The sequence below is a fragment of the Conger conger genome, chromosome 3 (genome assembly GCF_963514075.1).
Source record: "Conger conger chromosome 3, fConCon1.1, whole genome shotgun sequence".
NCBI classification, from domain to species: domain Eukaryota; kingdom Metazoa; phylum Chordata; class Actinopteri; order Anguilliformes; family Congridae; genus Conger; species Conger conger.
Genome location: NC_083762.1, coordinates 6,169,435 through 6,189,653, shown reverse-complemented (window position 1 = coordinate 6,189,653; position 20,219 = coordinate 6,169,435). Strand labels below are relative to the sequence as shown.

The 20,219-nt window shown below is 45.6% G+C and overlaps 1 protein-coding gene across 7 annotated transcripts; it reads right to left on the bottom strand.

Annotated features, from left to right (window-relative positions):
* Positions 1-216: 216 nt before the first annotated feature.
* Positions 217-14,078, bottom strand: LOC133124292 (nucleolar and coiled-body phosphoprotein 1-like). 7 transcript variants are annotated; one of them, XM_061235354.1, is made up of 21 exons: positions 13,872-14,078; positions 13,496-13,551; positions 13,202-13,335; positions 12,174-12,298; positions 11,575-11,709; positions 10,445-10,582; positions 9,841-9,999; positions 9,397-9,558; positions 8,729-9,073; positions 8,133-8,291; positions 7,800-7,946; positions 7,325-7,498; positions 7,118-7,241; positions 6,591-6,670; positions 5,666-5,911; positions 5,304-5,477; positions 3,676-3,943; positions 2,325-2,882; positions 1,538-1,650; positions 1,181-1,205; positions 217-837 (listed from the first exon to the last, which is right to left on the bottom strand). In XM_061235354.1, the coding sequence occupies exons 1-21, from the start codon at positions 13,980-13,982 to the stop codon at positions 824-826; spliced, it is 3,447 nt and encodes a 1,148-aa protein (XP_061091338.1). In that variant the 5' UTR covers positions 13,983-14,078; the 3' UTR covers positions 217-823. The 7 variants fall into 7 exon arrangements, with proteins under 7 accessions (XP_061091338.1, XP_061091340.1, XP_061091341.1 ...); XM_061235356.1 differs by having other exon boundaries at positions 1,538-1,647; XM_061235357.1 differs by having other exon boundaries at positions 7,325-7,495.
* Positions 14,079-20,219: the final 6,141 nt, after the last annotated feature.

Genomic DNA, 20,219 nt, shown 5'->3' with positions numbered 1-20,219 from the left:
TCGTACTATTTTTCCAATGCAAGCATTTCACCATAGTACACACGGTAACTATGGTGAAATGGACTGGCGACCTGTCCAGGGTGTATTCCTGCCTTTTGCCCAATGTATGCTGGGATAGGCTCCAGCCCCCCTGCGACCCTGTTCAGGATAAGCGGGTTAGGATAATGGATGGATGGATGGACACACGGTAACGATGGTGCCACTCAAAATCACGTATAAAGTCTGAAAAATTATTTTATAAAATATATCTTAGACAAACATAGACATGTTTTATCCACAGTTATTTGACAGAAATATTTGTAAACATGAAGCAGTAATTCCTTGACGCCAGAATATTGAGCACATTTTTCACCATCTTCAGCTCCTCCAGATGCATTCCCATCACCAGTTACAGGAAGTTCACCAGTGAAGTCACACGAGCCATAGCAAGGTATTTTAGGTGGGCAGTGCACTGGCTTTGTGTGTGAAATGCAAAACGGATTCCAGTTCATGTACTGTAATTTCAGCAGAAACAAGACGTTTGGGAAATCAGCCCTGCAGCTGAAATTCACGTTTCTTTCTTGTGCCTCGTACCCAGTACACAACCGTTACCAGTACAGTAAAAACGTGTTAAAATTTAAAAACATCACATGTACAACACAGTGATACAGTATCATACAGTCCATCATTATAAAAAAAAAATCACAAACAAAAATATGATCAACAGGATTCTCAACAGAATAAACGATTGACAAGGACCGGGTGGATTATGTTAAAAATGAAGTTTTCTACTCCGATGGCCTGGACAACATCCCTCACCCTGGGATGCATGGGGCCATCTTGGCTATCTCTTCAGCTCTGCAGGTAAGAGATGATGAGACATGAGGAACCAGCATCAACACTAAAGATAGGCTAACAAGTAACACCCAAGTTTTTTAATTTTATTATTATTATAAAAAAACTTTTTTTGAAAATGTAAGGTCCCATATTGTGGAGTTGTAGGTGTTATGAAAACACTGTGAAAGTATCAAAAAGCACAGTCCCCCAAATAAATCCACACAATCCATATGAAGAAAATGTGAATTTAAACAAGCCGGAAAATACCTTAATAGAAAAATACATTTATTAATCAGTAAACATTCAACCCCAAACCAAGCATATTCAACAGTGCCAACCCCATTTTAAATACCATTCTACTCACCAGTGTTTTTGGAGGACTTGTGCTTCTGAGGAAGAAAGATAACGCGATTAAATCAGGATTCATTCCTGGTGACAGCATGACAACTCAGTGTGCTGCAAAGCACTATAGGAACATCTCACTCACTCACTCACTCACTCACTCACTCACTCACTCACTCACTCACTCACTCACTCACTCACTCACTCACTCACTCACTCACTCACTCACTCACTCACTCACTCACTCACTCACTCACTCACTCACTCACTCACTCACTCACTCACTCACTCACTCACTCACTCACTCACTCACTCACTCACTCACTCACTCACTCACTCACTCACTCACTGACAGTGTTATTTTGTTTATTTATTTTACCTTTTTTGGGGTATCTTCCACAGTGGCTGAACGGATTGCTGTGGAAGTCAGGCTGAGTGGTGTCTTGAGAGGAGAATCCTTCTCCTTCTTCCCCTTTTTAGATTTATGCTCTTCTGGAACACATTTTCACAGTTAATTTCACACCCTGAACAATTCATTTCACAAACCTTTATCGCCATGCTGCAGCACTTTTGCATATTCAATGAAAGATTCTTGTACAAATTTGTCCTTTTTAATTGGTCCAGCTAATACTAATACTTTATTATGTTGTTAACCTAAGGCACGCGTTTGATTTTAGTTAGACGTCCAAAAGGAAAACCTGAACGAGTTAGTTTTGACACTAAGCACAGAAAATAGGACGACATGCCAAAAATAAACCTATGCTACAGACTAATTAAGGATTTCATGCAAGTTTTCCCTCCAACCAATCACTGCCTGCTGATGTCACTATTACATTACATTATTGGCATTATGGCAGACTCTCTTATCCAGAGCGACGTACAGTTGATGAGACTGGAGCAATGCAGGGTTAAGGGCCTTGCTCAAGGGCCCAACAGCTGTGCGGATCTTATTGTGGCTACACCGGGATTAGAACCACCGACCATGCGTGTCCCAGTCCTTTACCTTAACCACTACGCTACAGGCCGCCCGCCCGCTATTCAACGCACCTTCAACCAGATAGGATGAAACTAATTGGTGAAGTCAGCAGGTGTAGTGATTGGTTGGAATGAAAACCTGCATTCTTCTCTCAGCCCTCAGTTTCAAGTTTCGCGAACAATTTTCTTACTTTTTTCCTTTGCTTTCAATTTCACAGTGGCCACATTGGAGTCAGCAGCCTTCTCTTTTGATTTCTTCTTTTTGTCCTTAATTTCTTCCTTCTTCTCCTTCTTTTCCTTCTTCCCTTTGTTCTTCGCGTCAGCCATTTTGTCGCCGGGCGGATTCAGATCTGAGCTTTTCTTCGTCTCGGATTTGCCCCTCTTCTTGGAAGGCTGGTGGTTGTCCTGGCTGGGGGAGGAGACGGTGGAGACAGGCCTCTTACCAGACCTGGCTTTCTTGGTGGTGGGAGGGACTTCCACGGCCCCGCTCTTAGACGGGGATCCTGATTGACTGTCTGTGCTGATTGGCAGCTGCAGCTTGTCGGGTGCAGTGGGCGGGGCCTTCTTGGCCTTGCTGGCGGCGGTCGGTCTTTTTCTGGGTGTGGCCTTGGCCTTCCCATTCCCCGCCTCCTTCTCCTTGTTCGTTGGGGTCTTGGTCCTTCCCTGCCCCTTCGGTGACCTGGCCGACAGGGTCTGTGTGGTGCCGCTGACGACAGCGTCGATCTCCTCCATCTTGGCGATGTCAGCATCTGGCAACATACGAACGGCCATTTTTGTTATAGGACTGATCATTAGTTATGCAATGACTAATAACATTTATGTTTTCACCGCACCTCTCTGTCCTCTGGCTCCTTTTTTTTTAGGCCTTTTTCAGCTTTATTGGACAGTATATAGTATAGAGAGACAGGAAGAATGGGAGCGAGAGAGAGAGGGGAAGACATGCGACAAATGTCGGACGGTCGGATTCAAACCGCCGACGTCGCGGCTCGCAATGAGCATGCGGTCAGTGCTCTACAGGCTGCGCCACCGAGACACCCTCCTCTGGCTCCTTGACTCGCATACCTATAATATACACTTTATTTTACAGCCCGTTAAATTAGCTAGTATTTACTGTGTAAGTACATAGCTACTTGTGTATTATTAGGTAACTACCTTGATTTCAGGGGTAAGTACTGTGTCGGTATGTACCATATGCAAGTACATTTTGCAGCCCGTTTCATAGTACTTACCTTTGAAATCAAAAGATCGTTAAGTAATAAGTACCACCATTTACACAGTAAGTACTAGGTTATTAACGGACACTAAAATTAAGCATTGCCAATATATTTGTTCCGTGAAGTATCCATGGGTATCAAAGGAAGTGCTGTCTGTTTCTTTCCCACCAGGCCACTCCAAACACTGACCGTGTCTGAAACGGGCTGCTAACTACAGTGTCCTCTTAATATGTACTGTCTACTAAACAGACTTCCTTCTTATATTTGTACGTGATTTGTTCCCAAATGCAGAGCGTGAGTACTGTTTCGGACACTGGAGAGGAGTTACCCGAGAGTTTTTGTGCAAGCTGCCTCCATTTCTCCTCATCCAGACTGCTGTCAGAGTCTGACTCAGAGTCTCCCCCTGGTGGAGCAGAAGGAGGCTGCGCCGGGATCTTTTTCTTGTTGGCGGGTTCTGGTAGCGCAGGTTCAGTTTTCTTCCTCTTGCTCTTGACGGGTGTGGCCTCCGTTTTCTCCTTGCCCCTCTTCCTCTTCTGCACTGGTGGTTTGACAGCAGGGGTCTCATCCACAGGGGGAACCCGTTTCGCTGAAGAAGACTGAAAATCAACAAAAGTGGAAGATTAGGGTTTCGCTGTAAAACACACACTGCTGGAGCTGATCTTGTAACCATGAGGTTTTGGGTTCAAGCCCCTGCTTCCAAGACTCTGCAAACCCAGTCTCTTCCAGAATGGGAAAACATTCCCAAAACATCCCTGCTGTAAGTATAGAGTTGTATAGATGGACTGTCCACTGTGTAATTCACTCTGAATAAGAGCATCTGATGAATGCCTGTATTGTCATTCTCACATGGACAAGAAGGGAGTTTTAAACCAGCAAACCAACAGCAAATTGCTTTACTTTTAAGAAAGTCTTTGCAGCAGTCACAAACACAATCTCTCTCACACTCTCACACACACACACACACACACACACACACACACATTGTGGGTGTGGCCATCTCATTGATGGGCAACACATTTGTGAAGTGCATTTTTTCCACTAGCGTGTGTAGCTGAAGACCTCCAGGGAACTTAAGTATTGTTTCTGTGTTTTTTGCGTGTGAGCAGCAGGTAATAAGGAAACCTTGTTAGACTATCAGCTGTTGTAGATTTGTTGTCAAATTGCTGCGTTAGTTAGACCAGGTGTGTTGCATTTTCTGTTATTAGTTAGCAAATCTAGTGTGGTTTTCACCAGCCGCCGGCAGTTTCGCTCAGTTCTGTTATTAGGTGATCAGAATCAGTTAGATACTTTGGACGCTGCAATTGTTAGGATAATTATTAGATCGCTAGTTTGCATTAGTAATTAGCAGTTTATATAGACGCTAGCGTTGCTCCCTGCCATTTTGGAATGGTATGGTGTGTCAGCACCAGAGTCCGCTCTCTCCCCTTCAGAACGCGCTTCCAGCGACGTGGCCCTCCACGGCGACGGAACCCCACCAACCTCTGCTACCCCTCAGGTGGCACTGGCTTGCTGATCTCCCCTTCGTGGAAATTCTCTGCGTTTTCCCTCACTGACCTATCCCTATCCACCTTTGAATGCCACGCTGTCTCAATTACTCACCCTGTTAAACTTTATATTGTTGTTGTTTATCGTCCTCCAGGTGCCCTGGGAAGTTTCCTTGATGAGCTTGACACTCTACTCAGCTCATTCCCTGAGGATGGCACCCCACTTATCCTCCTGGGAGATTTCAACATCCACCTGGAAGCCTCCCAGTCTGCTGCCTTCTTACCACTACTTCACTCCTTTGACCTCTCTCTGCAGCACTCTGCACCCCAACTCACAAGGCTGGAAACCTTCTCGACCTGATCTTTCTGAGGAACTGCTCCTCTCCTAACCCTGGAATTAGCAGCAAGGGAAATGATGTACATGGAAAACTGAGCTGAATAAGGAAAATGAAATGACTACAGGCTGACTGACCGGGGCTGCCGCCTCTTCCTCACTGTCTGACGATTCTGAGCTGCTGTTGCTCTCCTCTTCCTCTGCTGGAGCTGAGGGTTTGGACGTGCCTTTGGGCGTGGCTTTAGGTGTGGTCTGGGTCTTCTTTGGACTCTTTGAAGCTGCCGATTTGACTGGTGTGGCCAGCACTGCCTTCTGTTAAACAAAAAAACCCCCAAAAAAGTTAAACACAGTCTCTCTTGCAAACATTACACACATGCGCGCGCGCGCACACAAACACACAGACACGCACAGACAGAAAGACACACAGACACACGCACAGACACAGACACAGACACGCACACAGACACACACACAGACACATACACACACAGACACCGTACCCGTGACTTTGATGCACGGGCCTGTTGTATCACGTCATTCTGCTCGATGTCCGTGCTGTCCGAGCTCGAGTCGCTCCGGGCAGGGACAGTGGGAACGCCGTTCTTCATCCCATCCAAGGACAGGGGAGCTCCGGGAGTTTTGGGAATTCCGTTCTTGTCCTTGGTCAGTGTGGGAGCTTTGCTCTTACTCCCCTTCTTCGTCCCTGCGGGGGTCTTGGCCGGGGGGGTTCTGGGAGCTAGGAGAGACTGAAGGGAGGGACTCCATTACAGGCAAAGAACTGTGCATTCACCGCCATTTTGGATATATAACCGTTTGACCACCGCAAACAGAAGGGTGGTCTCTGCATACACCACGGGGAAAGATTTGGGACTTCTCCAAAAGTGCATGTAATTCTTTTCTTTTTTTTTTCTCATTCGGAGAAGTGGCTCTGAATGAACTTCTTCATGCCACTTTTAGACAGGACTGAAATTTTGACTGAAATAACGAATCAGGATGCAACTCCAGGGTCATAGAGCTTTCAGAAACGCCCATTCGGTGACCTATTACAGCATGAGGAATTGATGCAACTACAACATTACTAGAAAGTCAGATTGCATGTTACTCTAGATTAGGAAAAAAGCATTAAAAAAAAACACATTCACACTACAGAGTGGCGATGGGCTTAATAACACGGGGCAGCCAGTGGCTCTAGTGGCTAAGGTCCATGCCTGGGACCTGGAAGTTTGGTGTTTCAAGCCCTGGTGTAGCCACAATAAGATCTGTCCAGCTGCTGGGCCCTGGAGCCAGGCCCTTAACCCCACATTGCTCCGGGGGGGGGATATGTAAGTGGCTTTAGATTAAAGCATCAGTTAAATAACTGTAATGAAATGTAATGTAGTGACAGATGTGAGGTAATGTAGTGATAGAGGAGGACTGCTGGCTCACCTGGGACATTTCTTCTTCGCTGGAGCTGGAGTCCTCCGAGGTCGAGGCCTCTGCCACAGCCACAGGCTGGACGGCTGAAGCTGGGGATTCCCCCACGAAAATGACATCACAATGAAATGACATCACAATGACATCACCGTGACACCACATCACTGCACACACACAGCCCTGGGGAAGCCCCCCCCACCAACACACACACACCAGCACCCCAACCTGTGGCAGGATCTGCATTTCAGCCACTCCCCGTCTATCAGTGGTTACTGGAACCATTTCAAATGAGTCTGTTTCTTCCCTCCCCCCCCCCCCCCCCCGTTTGTACAGATTTAAAAATGGTGTACAAAGCTGTACTCCATAGTTTTACAGGTGTTTTTTTATTTACTGAGGGCCTCTTGGCCAGACATCCTGGAGCAACTATCACTGTGAGAACTACTCATACAGTGACTGGCACACTGAGAGAATCAGCCACTGAAGAGACGACTACTCTCTCCAACTGTCATCATTGCAAAAAAATAATAATACATCCATACCACTAGGGGGCGCTGTCTCCTCTTCACTGTCAGAATCCACACTGCTGCTGTCATCTTCCTGAGGGGGTTTAGGCAAGGCTGTGGGTGTGGCCTTCTGCTTGACTGGCAATGTCACTGCAGACGTCTGTTGAAGAACATCAATGTCAATAAATGACACAATTACATAATATGTATGAAATGCATAAAATGGCAAGGGAACCGACTGACCGGGGCTGCCGCCTCTTCCTCACTGTCTGACGATTCTGAGCTGCTGTCGCTCTCCTCTTCCTCTGCTGGAGCTGAGGGTTTGGACGTGCCTTTGGGCGTGGCTTTGGGTGTGGTCTGGGTCTTCTTTGGACTCTTTGAAGCTGCCGATTTGACTGGTGTGGCCAGCACTGCCTTCTGGTAAAAAAAAAAAAAAAACGAATATAAAACAAAAAGTATCAAACCAGGAACCTTGTGTATTCAGGTGTGCAAAGCATCCCACTTAATGGCACTGGGTCTCACTTGACACACTGGACTGAGTGAGTGATTTAGTGATTTAGTGATTTAGTGATTCAGTGAGTGAGCACGTGATTCAGTGAGTGAGTGATTTAGTGCTTCAGGACATTATTCAGTGAGTGATTCAGTAAGTGAGCACGTGATTCAGTGGGTGAGTGATTGAGTTCTTCAGGACATTATTCAGTGAGTAATTTTGACTGACCGGGGGTGTTGCCTCTTCCTCACTGTCTGACATAGAGTCGCTCTCCTCCTCCTCTGCTGCAGCTGAGGGTTTGGGTGTGGGTGTGGCTTTGGGGGTGGTCTGGGCCTTGCTAGGGGCCAATTTTACTGGCGTGGCTGGTGCTGCCTTCTGAAAATCAGAAAAAAATCAGAATATAAAACAAAAATGTCAATCCAGGACCCTTATGTATTCAGCTGTGCAATACATCCCACTTAATGGCACTGTCTCATACTTGAGTGAGTGATTTAGTGATTCAGTAAGTGAGCAAGTGATTCAGTGAGTGATTTAGCGACTCAGTGAGTCAGTCCGACTGACCGGGGGTTCTGCCTCTTCCTCACTGTCTGACGAGTCCTCACTGTCGCTCTCCTCTTCCTCTGCTGGAGCTGAGGGTTTGGGTGCGGCTTTGGGCGTGGTCTGGGCCTTGATAGGGGTCTTTGAAGCCACTGATTTAACTGGGGCGGCTGGTGCTGGCTTCTATAAAAAAATTTGAAAAAAAAAAAAAAAATTTGGAAAAATTCCAAATTCCTATTCCTATCCAGGACTGGACCATTGTGTTTTCAGATGTGCAAAGCCTCCCACTTCATGAGAGTGTTCCTCACTGACAGACTGGAAGGTGTGACTGAGTGCATGATTTAGTGATTTGGTGAGTAAGCCAGCAAAAGAGTCAGTTTGTGAGGAATTCAATGAGTAAGTGAGTGAGTGAGTGAGAGTGAGTGAGTCAGTGAATGAGTGAGTGAGTGAGTGAGTCAGTGAGAGAGTGTGTGTGAGTGTGTGAGAGAGTGAGTGAGTGAGTGAGTGAGTGAGAGAGTGTGTGAGTGTGTGAGTGTGTGAGTGAGTGAGTGAGTGAGTGAGTGAGTGAGTGAGGGAGCGAGGGAGTTAGTGAGTTGCTACCCTAGAGTCATCTCCCCTACCTGCGCTGGCGTGTCCTCTGAGCTCTCCGAGTCGTCACTGCTGTCACTGCCCGAGCTCTGGGCCTGCTTCCCTGCAACAGGGGTCTTGGCCGCAGCTTTAGCCAGGCCGGGGGGCGGCTGGCTGGGCTTCACTGGGGCTACGGGGGCCGCCTTGGCTGGAGCCGCCTTGGCCGGAGCCGCCTTGGCTGGAGCCGCCTTGGCTGGAGCCTCTTCCTCACTGTCTGAGGAGTCCGAGCTGCTGTCGCTCTCCTCGTCCTCTGCTGGAGCTGAGGGTTTGGGTGTGCTCTGGGCCTTGCTAGGGGTCTTTGAAGCTGCCAATTTTACTGGCGTGGCTGGTGCTGCCTTCTGAACATTGGGAAAAAAGTTTATCAGTGACTGTGTCATTTAATGATTCAGTGAGTAAGTGAGTAAGCGAGGGAGTGATTCGGTGAGTGACTGAGAAATTCAGTACATTATTCGGTGGGTGATTTAGGGACTCAGTGAGTCATTCACTGAGTAAGCTAGCCAATGATTGAGTGATTCCGCTGAGCAAGTGACGGAGTGATTTAATGATTCAGCAAATTAGAAATTCAGTGAGTAAATGAGTTGGTTTAGTGAGTGAGTGAGGGAATGAGTGAGTGAGCAAGCGAGCAGCTCTCTTACAGAATAAGGAAAATAAAATGACTGACCGGGGGCGCTGCCTCTTCCTCACTGTCTGACGAGTCCTCACTGTCGCTCTCCTCGTCCTCTGCTGGAGCTGAGGGTTTGGGTGCGGCTTTGGGCGTGGTCTGGGCCTTGATAGGGGTCTTTGAAGCCACTGATTTTACTGGGGTGGCTGGCGCTGCCTTCTGCTAAAATATCGAATATAAAACAAAGATATCAATTCAGGTCCAGTTTGGTGTGTGATTCAGTAAGTGATTCAGTAAGTGAGCACGTGATTCAGTGATTGAGTGCTTCAGGACATTATTCAGTGAGTGATTCAGTGAGTGATTTTGTGACTCAGCGAGTGATTCAGTAAGTGATTCAGTGAGTGATTCAGTAAGTGATTCAGTGAGTGATTTAGTGACTCAGTGAGTGATGCAGTAAGTGATTCAGTGAGTGATTTAGCGACTCAGTGAGTCATTCTGACTGACCGGGGGCGCTGCCTCTTCCTCACTATCTGACGAGTCCTCACTGTCGCTCTCCTCTTCGTCTGCTGCAGCTGAGGGTTTAGGTGTGGCTTTGGGTGTGGTCTGAGCCTTGCTAGGGGTCTTTGAAGCTGCCAATTTCACTGGTGTGGCTGGTGCTACCTTCTGTTAAATAAGAAAACTCTCTAAAAACTTTGGCATGTTTAACACATACTCTCACACACCAGTCAATGCTGTGTGTTAAACAGTCTCTCTTGCTAACATCACACACATCCTTACACACAAACATTACATTACATTACATTATTGGCATTTGGCAGACGCTCTTATCCAGAGCAACGTACAGTTGATTAGACTAAGCAGGACACAATCCTCCCCTGGAGCAATGCAGGGTTAAGGGCCTTGCTCAAGGGCCCAACGGCTGTGCGGATCTTATTGTGGCTACACTGGGATGCACACACTCGGGGACACACACACGTGCACACAGACACAAACAAGCACACACATAAAACCACAAGTTTCCATACCTGTGACTGCATAACATGACAAGGTAAACTATATTCATTGACAAATTCATTGAAAAAGGAAAATAAAATGACTCCAGACTGACCGGGGGTGCTGCCTCTTCCTCACTGTCTGACGAGTCCTCACTGTCGCTCTCCTCTTCCTCTGCTGGAGCTGAGGGTTTGGGTGTGGCTTTGGGTGTGGCCAGTATTGTGGGTTTAATACTTGGTTTTGGAATGATATCCTAGTGCAAGAGTACATTGACAAATGTACACCCACATTACTAAAGCATTTGCAACCATTGTATAGCGCATTATTACAATGTTACTACATACAGTATGCGGTAGGAGCAACGCATTACAATGTAACTTCAAGCGCTGTAATAGCTCTTTTGTACGCTGTGCCTACGGCGTCATAAAGGCCTGTAATAGCAATGTAATTACACATTATTGCATAAACCTTGTCACTGTCTGACTCCTCACTCTCGCTGTCTGAGCCTTCACCCGCCCGCCCTGGACTACTGACCCCTCCCTGTAGGGCAACAGCGGGCCTCTGTAATAAAGACACCTGCACGTAAATAATAACAAAGTACTATGCGATAATTGCAACACTAACACTGACGCTACCGCAACATAGCTACAGTAACAGTATCTATGTGGCTACAGTAAAAGTGTGACTACAGCAGCATAGCAGCAGTGAGTGTGGTTACTGTAAAACAGCCAGCTAATATTAAAGTATGGCTATAGTAAGGTAATTACAAAAACACTGTGGTTATTGTAATAGCTAGAGTAACACTGTTGCTACTGTAACAACTTAGCTACAGTAAAAATGTGACTAGTGTAGCATGGTAGCAGTAATTATGGATACAGTAACATGGCTAGCTAATATTAGAGTATGGCTATCGTAAGGTAATTACAGAAACACTGTGGTTATCGTAAGAGCTACAGTAACACTGTGGGTAATGTAGCATAGCTGCAGTAACACTATGACCATTATAACATGTCTACAGTAAGACTATGGCTATTGTATCATAGCTACGGTAACACCATGGGTATTGTAACATCGTTACAGTAACACTATGGGTATTGTAACATCGTTACAGTAACACTATGGGTATTGTAACATAGCTACAGTATCACCGTGGGTAACAGTTACAGTATCAGTACAGCTACTGTATCACAGCTACAGTAACAGAGTGGAAACAGTAACTGCGATACGCTAAAATGGCAGAGGTACCTGCGTAGGTGGGATCTCATTCTCACTGTCTGAGTCACTGTCGCTGTCAGAACTCTCTGCTTGGTTAGGCTTGGCTGCTGCTGCTAGCTTGTTCTTCAGCGGAGTGGGGTTGGCTTTGGGTGTCTTCACATCCTTCTGGAGACAAAAAATATTCATGTACATACAATGTCATGTGTCACTTTGTCTATTTATTTGGTTATTTATTTATTATTACTTGTTTTTATAATATGCTTTGTCACACGAATTTCCCACCCGGGGATTAATAAATGAGTATCTAATCTAATCTGATACATAGACACATAGACACACACACACACACACACACACACACACACACACACACACACACACACACACACACACACACATCCTTTACAGTATATTATCCAGCGACTATCAATCTAAACGCGTGAATTTCCCTGTGAGGTTATAACCTCACATGGATTACAATGATACTACTGCCCAACTGCTCGTGGCTACACCAGGAATCGAACCGCCGACCTTGCGGGTCCCAGTCACGTGCCTTAACCACTACGTCTACAGGCCGCCCCCGAAAGCGTGTTCTGAAATCCGGGAATCGGGAATGCCGCAGGTTTTACGTTTTGCTGCGGCGCTCCGTCCTCGTCCTCCGACTCCCCGCTGCTCTCCGTCTCGGAGACATCGGCTTCCGTCCCAGCAGCCTTTGCGGCGGTCGGGGTCTCGGAGGTCCGGGAGCCTGGAGGTACTGTTTCACAGAGAGGCCAAAGAACAAGAACACTGAGTCTCAACTGGCCTCAATTGTGTTATATGCTACGTTTACCACAAAATCTTATTTTAATTTTTCCTGCCATTGGGGGGGCGACAATGGCTCAGGAGGTAAGAGCAGTCGTCTGGCAGTCAGAGGGTTGCCGGTTCGATCCCGCCCTGGGTGTGTCGAAGTTGTTCCTGAGCAAGACACCTAACTCCCAATTGCTCCTGATGAGGTGGTTGGTGCCTTGCACGGCAGCCAATCACCGTTTGGTGTGCGAGTGCGTGTATGAATGGGTGAATGAGAAAAATCAATTGTACAGCGCTTTGGATAAAGGCACTTTATAAATGCCAACCATTTACCAGGGGTCAAAGGGATTTAGAGTATGGAGTTGAAAATGCCACTCAAAAGAAATGGGTGCAACCAGCCAATCACATGGAAGCTAACGAGGGAGTGCCTTCGCACTCTTACCAGAATGTACAGAGCCGCTAGTAGCATAAAGTGGATGGACATCTGGTATCAGAACTGGTATTCTAATCAGACTTCTCCGGCACGTTCTGATCAGGTAAGATCTCAAGCTGTTGAATAAAGTGATAGACCTATGGGACGATACACCAGCAGGAACAGGTTTGGGTAGCCCTGGTCCAATTCAGTTTTGGTTTCTGGGATGTTGCCGTCTGTTGGGATCTCCCGCTTGTGTGGGGAGAGACCGGGTGTTTTTACAGTATGCTTAGACTTGACAATAGTAGCAGGGGTCTCACCAGCATACGTAATCAGACGATGTAAATAAGCGTTCACATCTGGATGCCATATTTGTGTTTATTGTTTAATAATCGTTTCTTGTTTTGTTTTTTTATGTTTAAGAATAGTAGAAAGTAGCGGGGGGTAATCTGCGTGTACCGGGTTTGGACGTCTTCGGATCACAATCATCCTCGGAGCTCTCTGAACTACTCTCGGGATCTGCGTGGCGAAACTTCACGGGTTTCTGATTGGCCTTCTGAGAATCTTTGCTGCGCTTCGCGTCCTCTGGCGAGCTAAAAAGAAAAAAAAAGAAAAAAGAAGAAAAGTACAGCAGCCGATGTATCTATTTGTAACTCGCTGTCATGAAATGCACCATAATCGAACAGTGAACAATTCAATTGACTACAGCCACGCCCGATCCCACCTTGAGTTCTATTATAAAGGTGTACTTACTTGACCCAGTTCTTGTAGATATTATACAGTGACGTAGTTCCTTCTACTGATCCACTCTGCGCATAAGACCGAAGCAACACTTTATCAATAAGTTATGTTTCACTGCGACTGGTTTCATCAAAAGCATGCGGCAACTAAAGGTTGTCAGGCTACTGTGCCGGCTAGGTTTCATGTGAAACGAAACGAAACACACGTGTTAAATAATGTTAGTATGTATGCCGAGCAATGGCAAGTTTATTCCAGCTACGTTTATGCCAACTAATCAGATTCGATGTATCTAACGTTGTACTATAAAGTGACAAGATACTTTAGTAACCATGCTATGAACCAAACAGTTAGTTTAGTGTTGCCTATGCAAGACTAGTACAGTAGCTACCTGTGTAACATGTTTTTTGAGTTCGCTAGCAGCTTTCTTGTGTCCACTCTCCTTCAAATGATGATAAATCAAATCCAGCAATTCACATTTACCTCTATTTTTCGAACTCATATTTATTTTACAAAAAAAGGCTACCGCCGAATAATTACAATTAGATTCACGTAGCTAGCCACCATGCAATCTAGTTTCTTGAACTTCCATATAATACCACACTTTCACCTCTGAACCACCAACTTTCGCCCCGCCTCTTAGTCCGAATGCATTCTGGGATATAGCGTTTAGCTGCATTGTCTATATTGACTACATAATACAAGCATTAACGGTAACTGACAAATCCACTATCAGAAGAATGGTAACTACGTTAAAAAATACAAAGTGAAATACGCATGGCTACTTTTTCATTTTGATATGATTAACGAAAAAAAAAAGTAAAATATTTATAGGCCTATAACATTTATCTATAAACACAGTACTTCTAATCTACCATCTACCAAAAAGATTCGTGTTTTTTCGCGGAATAATTATGAATAATTATTGCTGGGTATCTGTTGACTACAGAACAGCTGTGTCTATTTATAACTGACTAGCGAAAAGCGTAATTCACCTAAAAGCACCTTATAAAACCGGAAATCACCCAATAGATTACTCACTCATCATCCTGTTCTGATTATAGGGTATTAGCTTGGGATGGCTATGTATGTTTAAAGTAAGGCAGTGTTCCTCTAACTCTGTTAGAGCGACTTTATTGGAAATAATACGAATAAGAATAAATACAGTTGAGGCCAAAATGATTAGCCCCCCTTGTGAAATCAGACAAAACCTTTGATTTCTCCATGGAAATGACCATTAACAACAACTGTTTATAGTTTGTTTGTTTCTAAAATATCAAAGACAAAATGCCCACTAAGTTTGATTAGAATATTTTATTGATGCACTGAGTTGAAACAAGAAAGGGCAAAAATGACCCAGCCAAAATGATTAGCCCCCTGGCCATTAATAGTCAATAGTGTACCCTTTCTGGGCCACAACTGACAACAACCTCTTAGAGTAGTTCTTCACAAGGTTGGCACATGTCTCTTGAAGGATTTTGGCCCATTCTTCCATTGCAAATTGTTCCAGCTGTTCCAAATTGCGTGGTTTCCGAGCATGGACATTCACTTTGAGCACCCGCCACAGATTCTCAATAGGATTGAGATCTGGGCTCTGTGCGGGCCACTCCAGGACCTTGGTTCTGGTCTCCTTTAAGAACTGTTGGACCAATTTTGAGGTATGCTTTGGATCATTGTCTTGTTGGAAGACCCAGCGGCGACCTAAGCCTAGATTAAGAGCAAATTTCTTCATATTATCCCTCAAAATGTCAATATCATTTTCTTTTTTCATGATGCCATGCACCCGAACAAGGCTCCCTGTGCCTGAGGCTGCAAAACAGCCCCACCACCATGTTTAACTGTGGGAACTTAGGGTTGAAGGCCTCGCAGTTTCTTCACCAAACATAAGCAACATCCATGTGCCCAAACAGTTCCAGTTTTGTCTCATCAGACCAAAGGACAGACTTCCAAAACTCATCTTTACCTGTCAAATGTTCACGGGCAAACCTCAGTCTGGCTCTGATGTGCCGCTCTTTGAGTAAAGGGGTTCTTCTGGGACGATGGCCCTGAAGCCCACCACGATGAAGAGCCCCTTACAACTGTGTTCCTAGAAACATTAACTCCAGAAGAGGCCAGGCCAGCAACAATCATCTTGGCAGATGTCCGGGGCTTCTTGTTGACATCTGACTATTTTCCTCTCCAGAGTTCTTGAAATCTTGCGCTTTCGACCACGCCCAGGTTTGTTTCTTACAGAATTTGTCACCTTGTACTTAGCAATGATGCAACGTACAGCTGTTCTAGACACTGTAAAACGCTTGGAAATGGCAGTATAGCCTTCCCCCTTATTATGAGCCTCCACTATCTTCTTTCTGAGCTCAAGACTGATTTCCTTTGTCTTTGGCATGGTGAGTAAGAGTAGTCCCTCTCAATGTGTTCAAGTGCCCTGTTCTTTGGAGTCCCTTAAGTAAAGCTCAATGCTGATTGAATGCTCAGGTGTTGTTGGGAAGCTAATTGACTGCACAGGTGTGGTTTGAAAGCTAATTGGTTGATTGTATATGTTTTGAAAGCAAAAATGCACATGGGGGATAATATTTTTGACCACCCCATTTTTCACTATATTTGATATAAAGCAAGCCTAAAAATGTATTTTACATTACATTACATTACATTATTGGCATTTGGCAGACGCTCTTATCCAGAGCGACGTACAACAAAGTGCATACCCATAACCAGGGATAAGTTCGCTGAAAGACCCTAGAGGTAAGTACAATTTCAACTGCTACCTGTACAACAAAGATAAGGACAAGGGCCATTTTTTTTTTTTTTTTTTTTTTTTTTTTTTGAACAAACAAACAAACAGAGCAAAAGTCACCAAAGTTAACTATCCAAACACTGCTTACCTAGCCAACTAAAATACTGATACACAAGTCACAGAGACAACAATTAAGGTTCACAGGGAGGTAGGGAGGGATGGGGAGAGGTGCTGTTTGAAGAGGTGTGTCTTCAGCTTGCGCTTGAAGGTGGGGAGGGATTCTATAGTTCTGACCTCAACGGGGAGTTCGTTCCACCACCGTGGAGCCAGAACAGACAGTAGTCGTGAGCGTGAGGTGGAGGTTCTGAGAGGGGGAGGTGCCAAGCGGCCTGTGGAGGCTGAACGAAGAGGTCTGGCAGGGGTGTAGGGTCTGATGATTTTTTGCAGATAAGCTGGGGAAGACCCTTTAACTGCTTGGAAGGCTAGCACCAATGTTTTGAATTTGATGCGAGCCATGACAGGCAGCCAGTGGAGGGAAGTAAGCAGGGGGGTGACGTGTGAGTATTTGGGAAGGTTGAAGACCAGACGAGCTGCTGCATTCTGGATGAGTTGGAGGGGTCTGATGGCAGACGCTGGGAGGCCAGCCAAGAGGGAATTGCAGTAGTCCAGGCGGGACAGAACCATCGCTTGGACCAGGAGCTGGGTCGAGTAGGGGGTGAGAAAGGGGCGGATTCTCCGTATGTTGTATAGGAAGAACCTGCAAGACCGGGTCACCGCCGCAATGTTCTCGGAAAGGGACAGTCTGCTGTCCATCACCACGCCGAGGTTCCTTGCACTGGGTGACGGCGTGAGTGTGGTATCCCCAAGGGAAATGGAGAGATCCAGATGGGGAGAGGTATTAGCAGGGATGAATATCATTTCAGTTTTACCTGGGTTGAGCTTTAGATGGTGGTTGTCCATCCAGCTCTGGATGTCCCTCAGGCAAGCAGAGATACGGGCTGAAACCTGCGTATCAGACGGCGGGAACGAGACGAAGAGTTGGGTATCGTCCGCATAGCAGTGGTAGGATAGCCCATGTGCAGTGATCACAGGGCCAAGGGAGCGAGTATAGAGAGAAAAAAGAAGCGGGCCAAGGACTGAGCCCTGGGGAACTCCTGTGGCGAGGGGCCGAAATGTAACAAAAGCTACTAAATAGCACTGGTGAATGTTTGATTATATCAAGTTTTAGCAATAATGCAAGCATTGGGCAGAATTTTAGGAAAATGTTCATAATTCCTGGGGGGCTAATAATTTTGGCCTCACCTGTACATTTATTGGAAAGAGACAGAAAGATTTCTCTCACTATTTATAAAGTAATGAGTGATAAAATGTTTGGTGCCTGTATGGTGAAATATGTACGTAACAATTTATTATTCTGTCACTAAAGGGAATTGGGAAGTATTCTACGCAGATGAGCAGTCACAACGTGAACAAAACGCTGTTGCACGGGTGTCTTATTTTGAGATCCCATTGGGCTCTGTTGTTTGTCTTGGTTTTATGTTATAATCCCATTATTCATTTCCCTGGTGGGAGTGCAAGACCTAAATGCCGTGACCACTGTCTCTCAAGTGAAGCTGTCGGTTAAATGAATAAACAACACAATTCCCAAGGGTTTAAAAAAAAAAAATCATTGATGCATACTTCCAGTAAAAAATCCATTCTATGTTTAAAGGTTTTTCGAAGCAGACACCGAGATTATCCTTCAGAAGAACTATAAATGTTTCTGTCATAATGCTAAACAAAAACAAGAAATTAAATGAACGAGTCAGACAAGTAAAAGCGTCTCTTGAAGCCATATTGCATGCCCAGAGCCTTTGCTCCTCACCCAGACAAATACATGGCTAGAGTTTCTGAGGTTTAGGAGGAAATTAGTGTTTTCTGGTGATGTATAACTTCCAAGATCCCTCTCCCTAACCACAACACTATCAGGCACCAATATTACAGAAATCATCACTCATCATATGTCCTGGTGACCTTTGACCTTTTTTGAGTAACAGAGTTCCCAAATGTTTGTTGAAAAAATACTACTTAAAATACTCTCTCTTAAACTCTCTTAAAATACTATTCTCTCTCTCTCTCTCTCTCTCTCTCTCTCTCTCTCTCACACACACACACACACACACACACACACACACACACTCACACGTGCATCACCTGTATTGATGAACACAGTAACTCAGGACCCACCCGGGACACAGGCAGTACTGCGTATCCAGGCCACCTGAGAGGAATTTGGTCTCTGGTTGTGAGCCAATAGCTGCATTTGACAGATTGATTTTGGCACAGTTCCCAGAATCTATTGCTCTGATAGTGCTCAAGTTGCTGCTAAGAATTTAGGCTCGTTCCCTTTCTGCAAATTCTCTCTCTTTCTCCCACCGAGTTAATTTGTACCTTGAGTAAGTGTTTCCTGTGTTTTTAGCATCTTATATTGGGTAAGTAAAATAATCAAGAATATAAAATAAAATCCAGTGGCATGTGAATTGATACATTTAGGCTACTTAACTAATGGTATCTGTTGCCGTTTTAAAATAATACATCAACTGATAAATGTTGAAATATGAAATGACAAACATGAGCTAGGATCTTAGTGCCAGATTAGATTCAGCTCAGAAACAGATAAGATGATTGTTATTTAAATTATATACATTATATACTACATATTTTAGCCTCTCGTTTCTTGCTGATTATTGTAACATTGTTAATATACCGTACAAAACAATAATACAGGTTGTACATTTTGACATGCAGGATATATGTCACTATTATTTTTTTGTGTATTTTCCCATGCAGTGGAATGTCTTACCCCCCCGGACCGAGAACATTGCCTGAGTCATGTTTCTGCCACTGTTGCATTCGTCAGCTCACATGATGGCTGTGAGTTGGGGATAAGGGGTGGTTGACATGATCGCTGTGTGTTGGGGGTAAGGTGGTTGGTGTGACCTTGCGGTGTGGCCACACAAAAGAAAGCTCTGGGAGAAAAATAAGATGCATAAATAAAGTCTTTCTGTGGAGGATGAGGAGCGGGAAGTGGTGGCCGTGTCTGGACTGGCGGGTTGGGGTGAGGAGGGGAGGGGGGTGACTGTAGGTGTTGGTGAAACTTTTTTGGGGGTGTTGGAAGGCCAGCGGAAGGTGGGGGCTTGAAACCCAATCTGGGGTGCGTGGCGTTCCTTTGGGTTAGCTGGGGAGAGTGTGTCAGGGGTAAAGGGGGGGGCAGAGGGGCAGGTTAGCGGGGAGGGGGGAAGGTCATTGGGGACAACTCACTGAAAGGGCTCCATTCACGGGTGGGAAAGCAGGGGAGGAGAGCTGTGTTTATTCCAGACTCAGTGCCAGACCCGAGGGTTGCCTCATCAGGTCTCGATGCCCCCCAAATTCTCCCCCAAACCCCCTCCCCCCACCGGCAAAACAAACAATTCCTCTGTCCTTATCTCCGATTGGCTCTCAGCATACGTTCAGCCATCCTGATAGGAGCCTGAATTTTAAGCAAGGCCGTTCGGCGGAGCTTTCAGACACAGACAGACCGGCCCATCCGGTCTCATTGTTGGCCACTCTGACACACACCCGGGAAAGTTTAGCAGTGCAGGAAACAGCCCCCCAGGCAGGCTGACGTACGCAGAGGGGACGATATTACGAGGCCGAGCATCGCATTAATGCGCAGTTTTGCTGGGACAGAAGAAAGGGCTGTTTTCAAATTCAAATGGTTGGAAATATTCCACGGGATGCAGCCGTTAATCAAATGGAAATGTAACAAGCTGAGGGAATGTCTGTTTGCAGGGAGGAAATAATACACACAGACACACACACACTCGCACGCACGCACGCATGCACACACACACACACACTCACACACACACTCACACACACACAGACACAAACACACACACAGACATGCACACACACACACACATGCACACAGGCACACACACACACAGACATGCACACACACACACGCACACACACACACACACACAC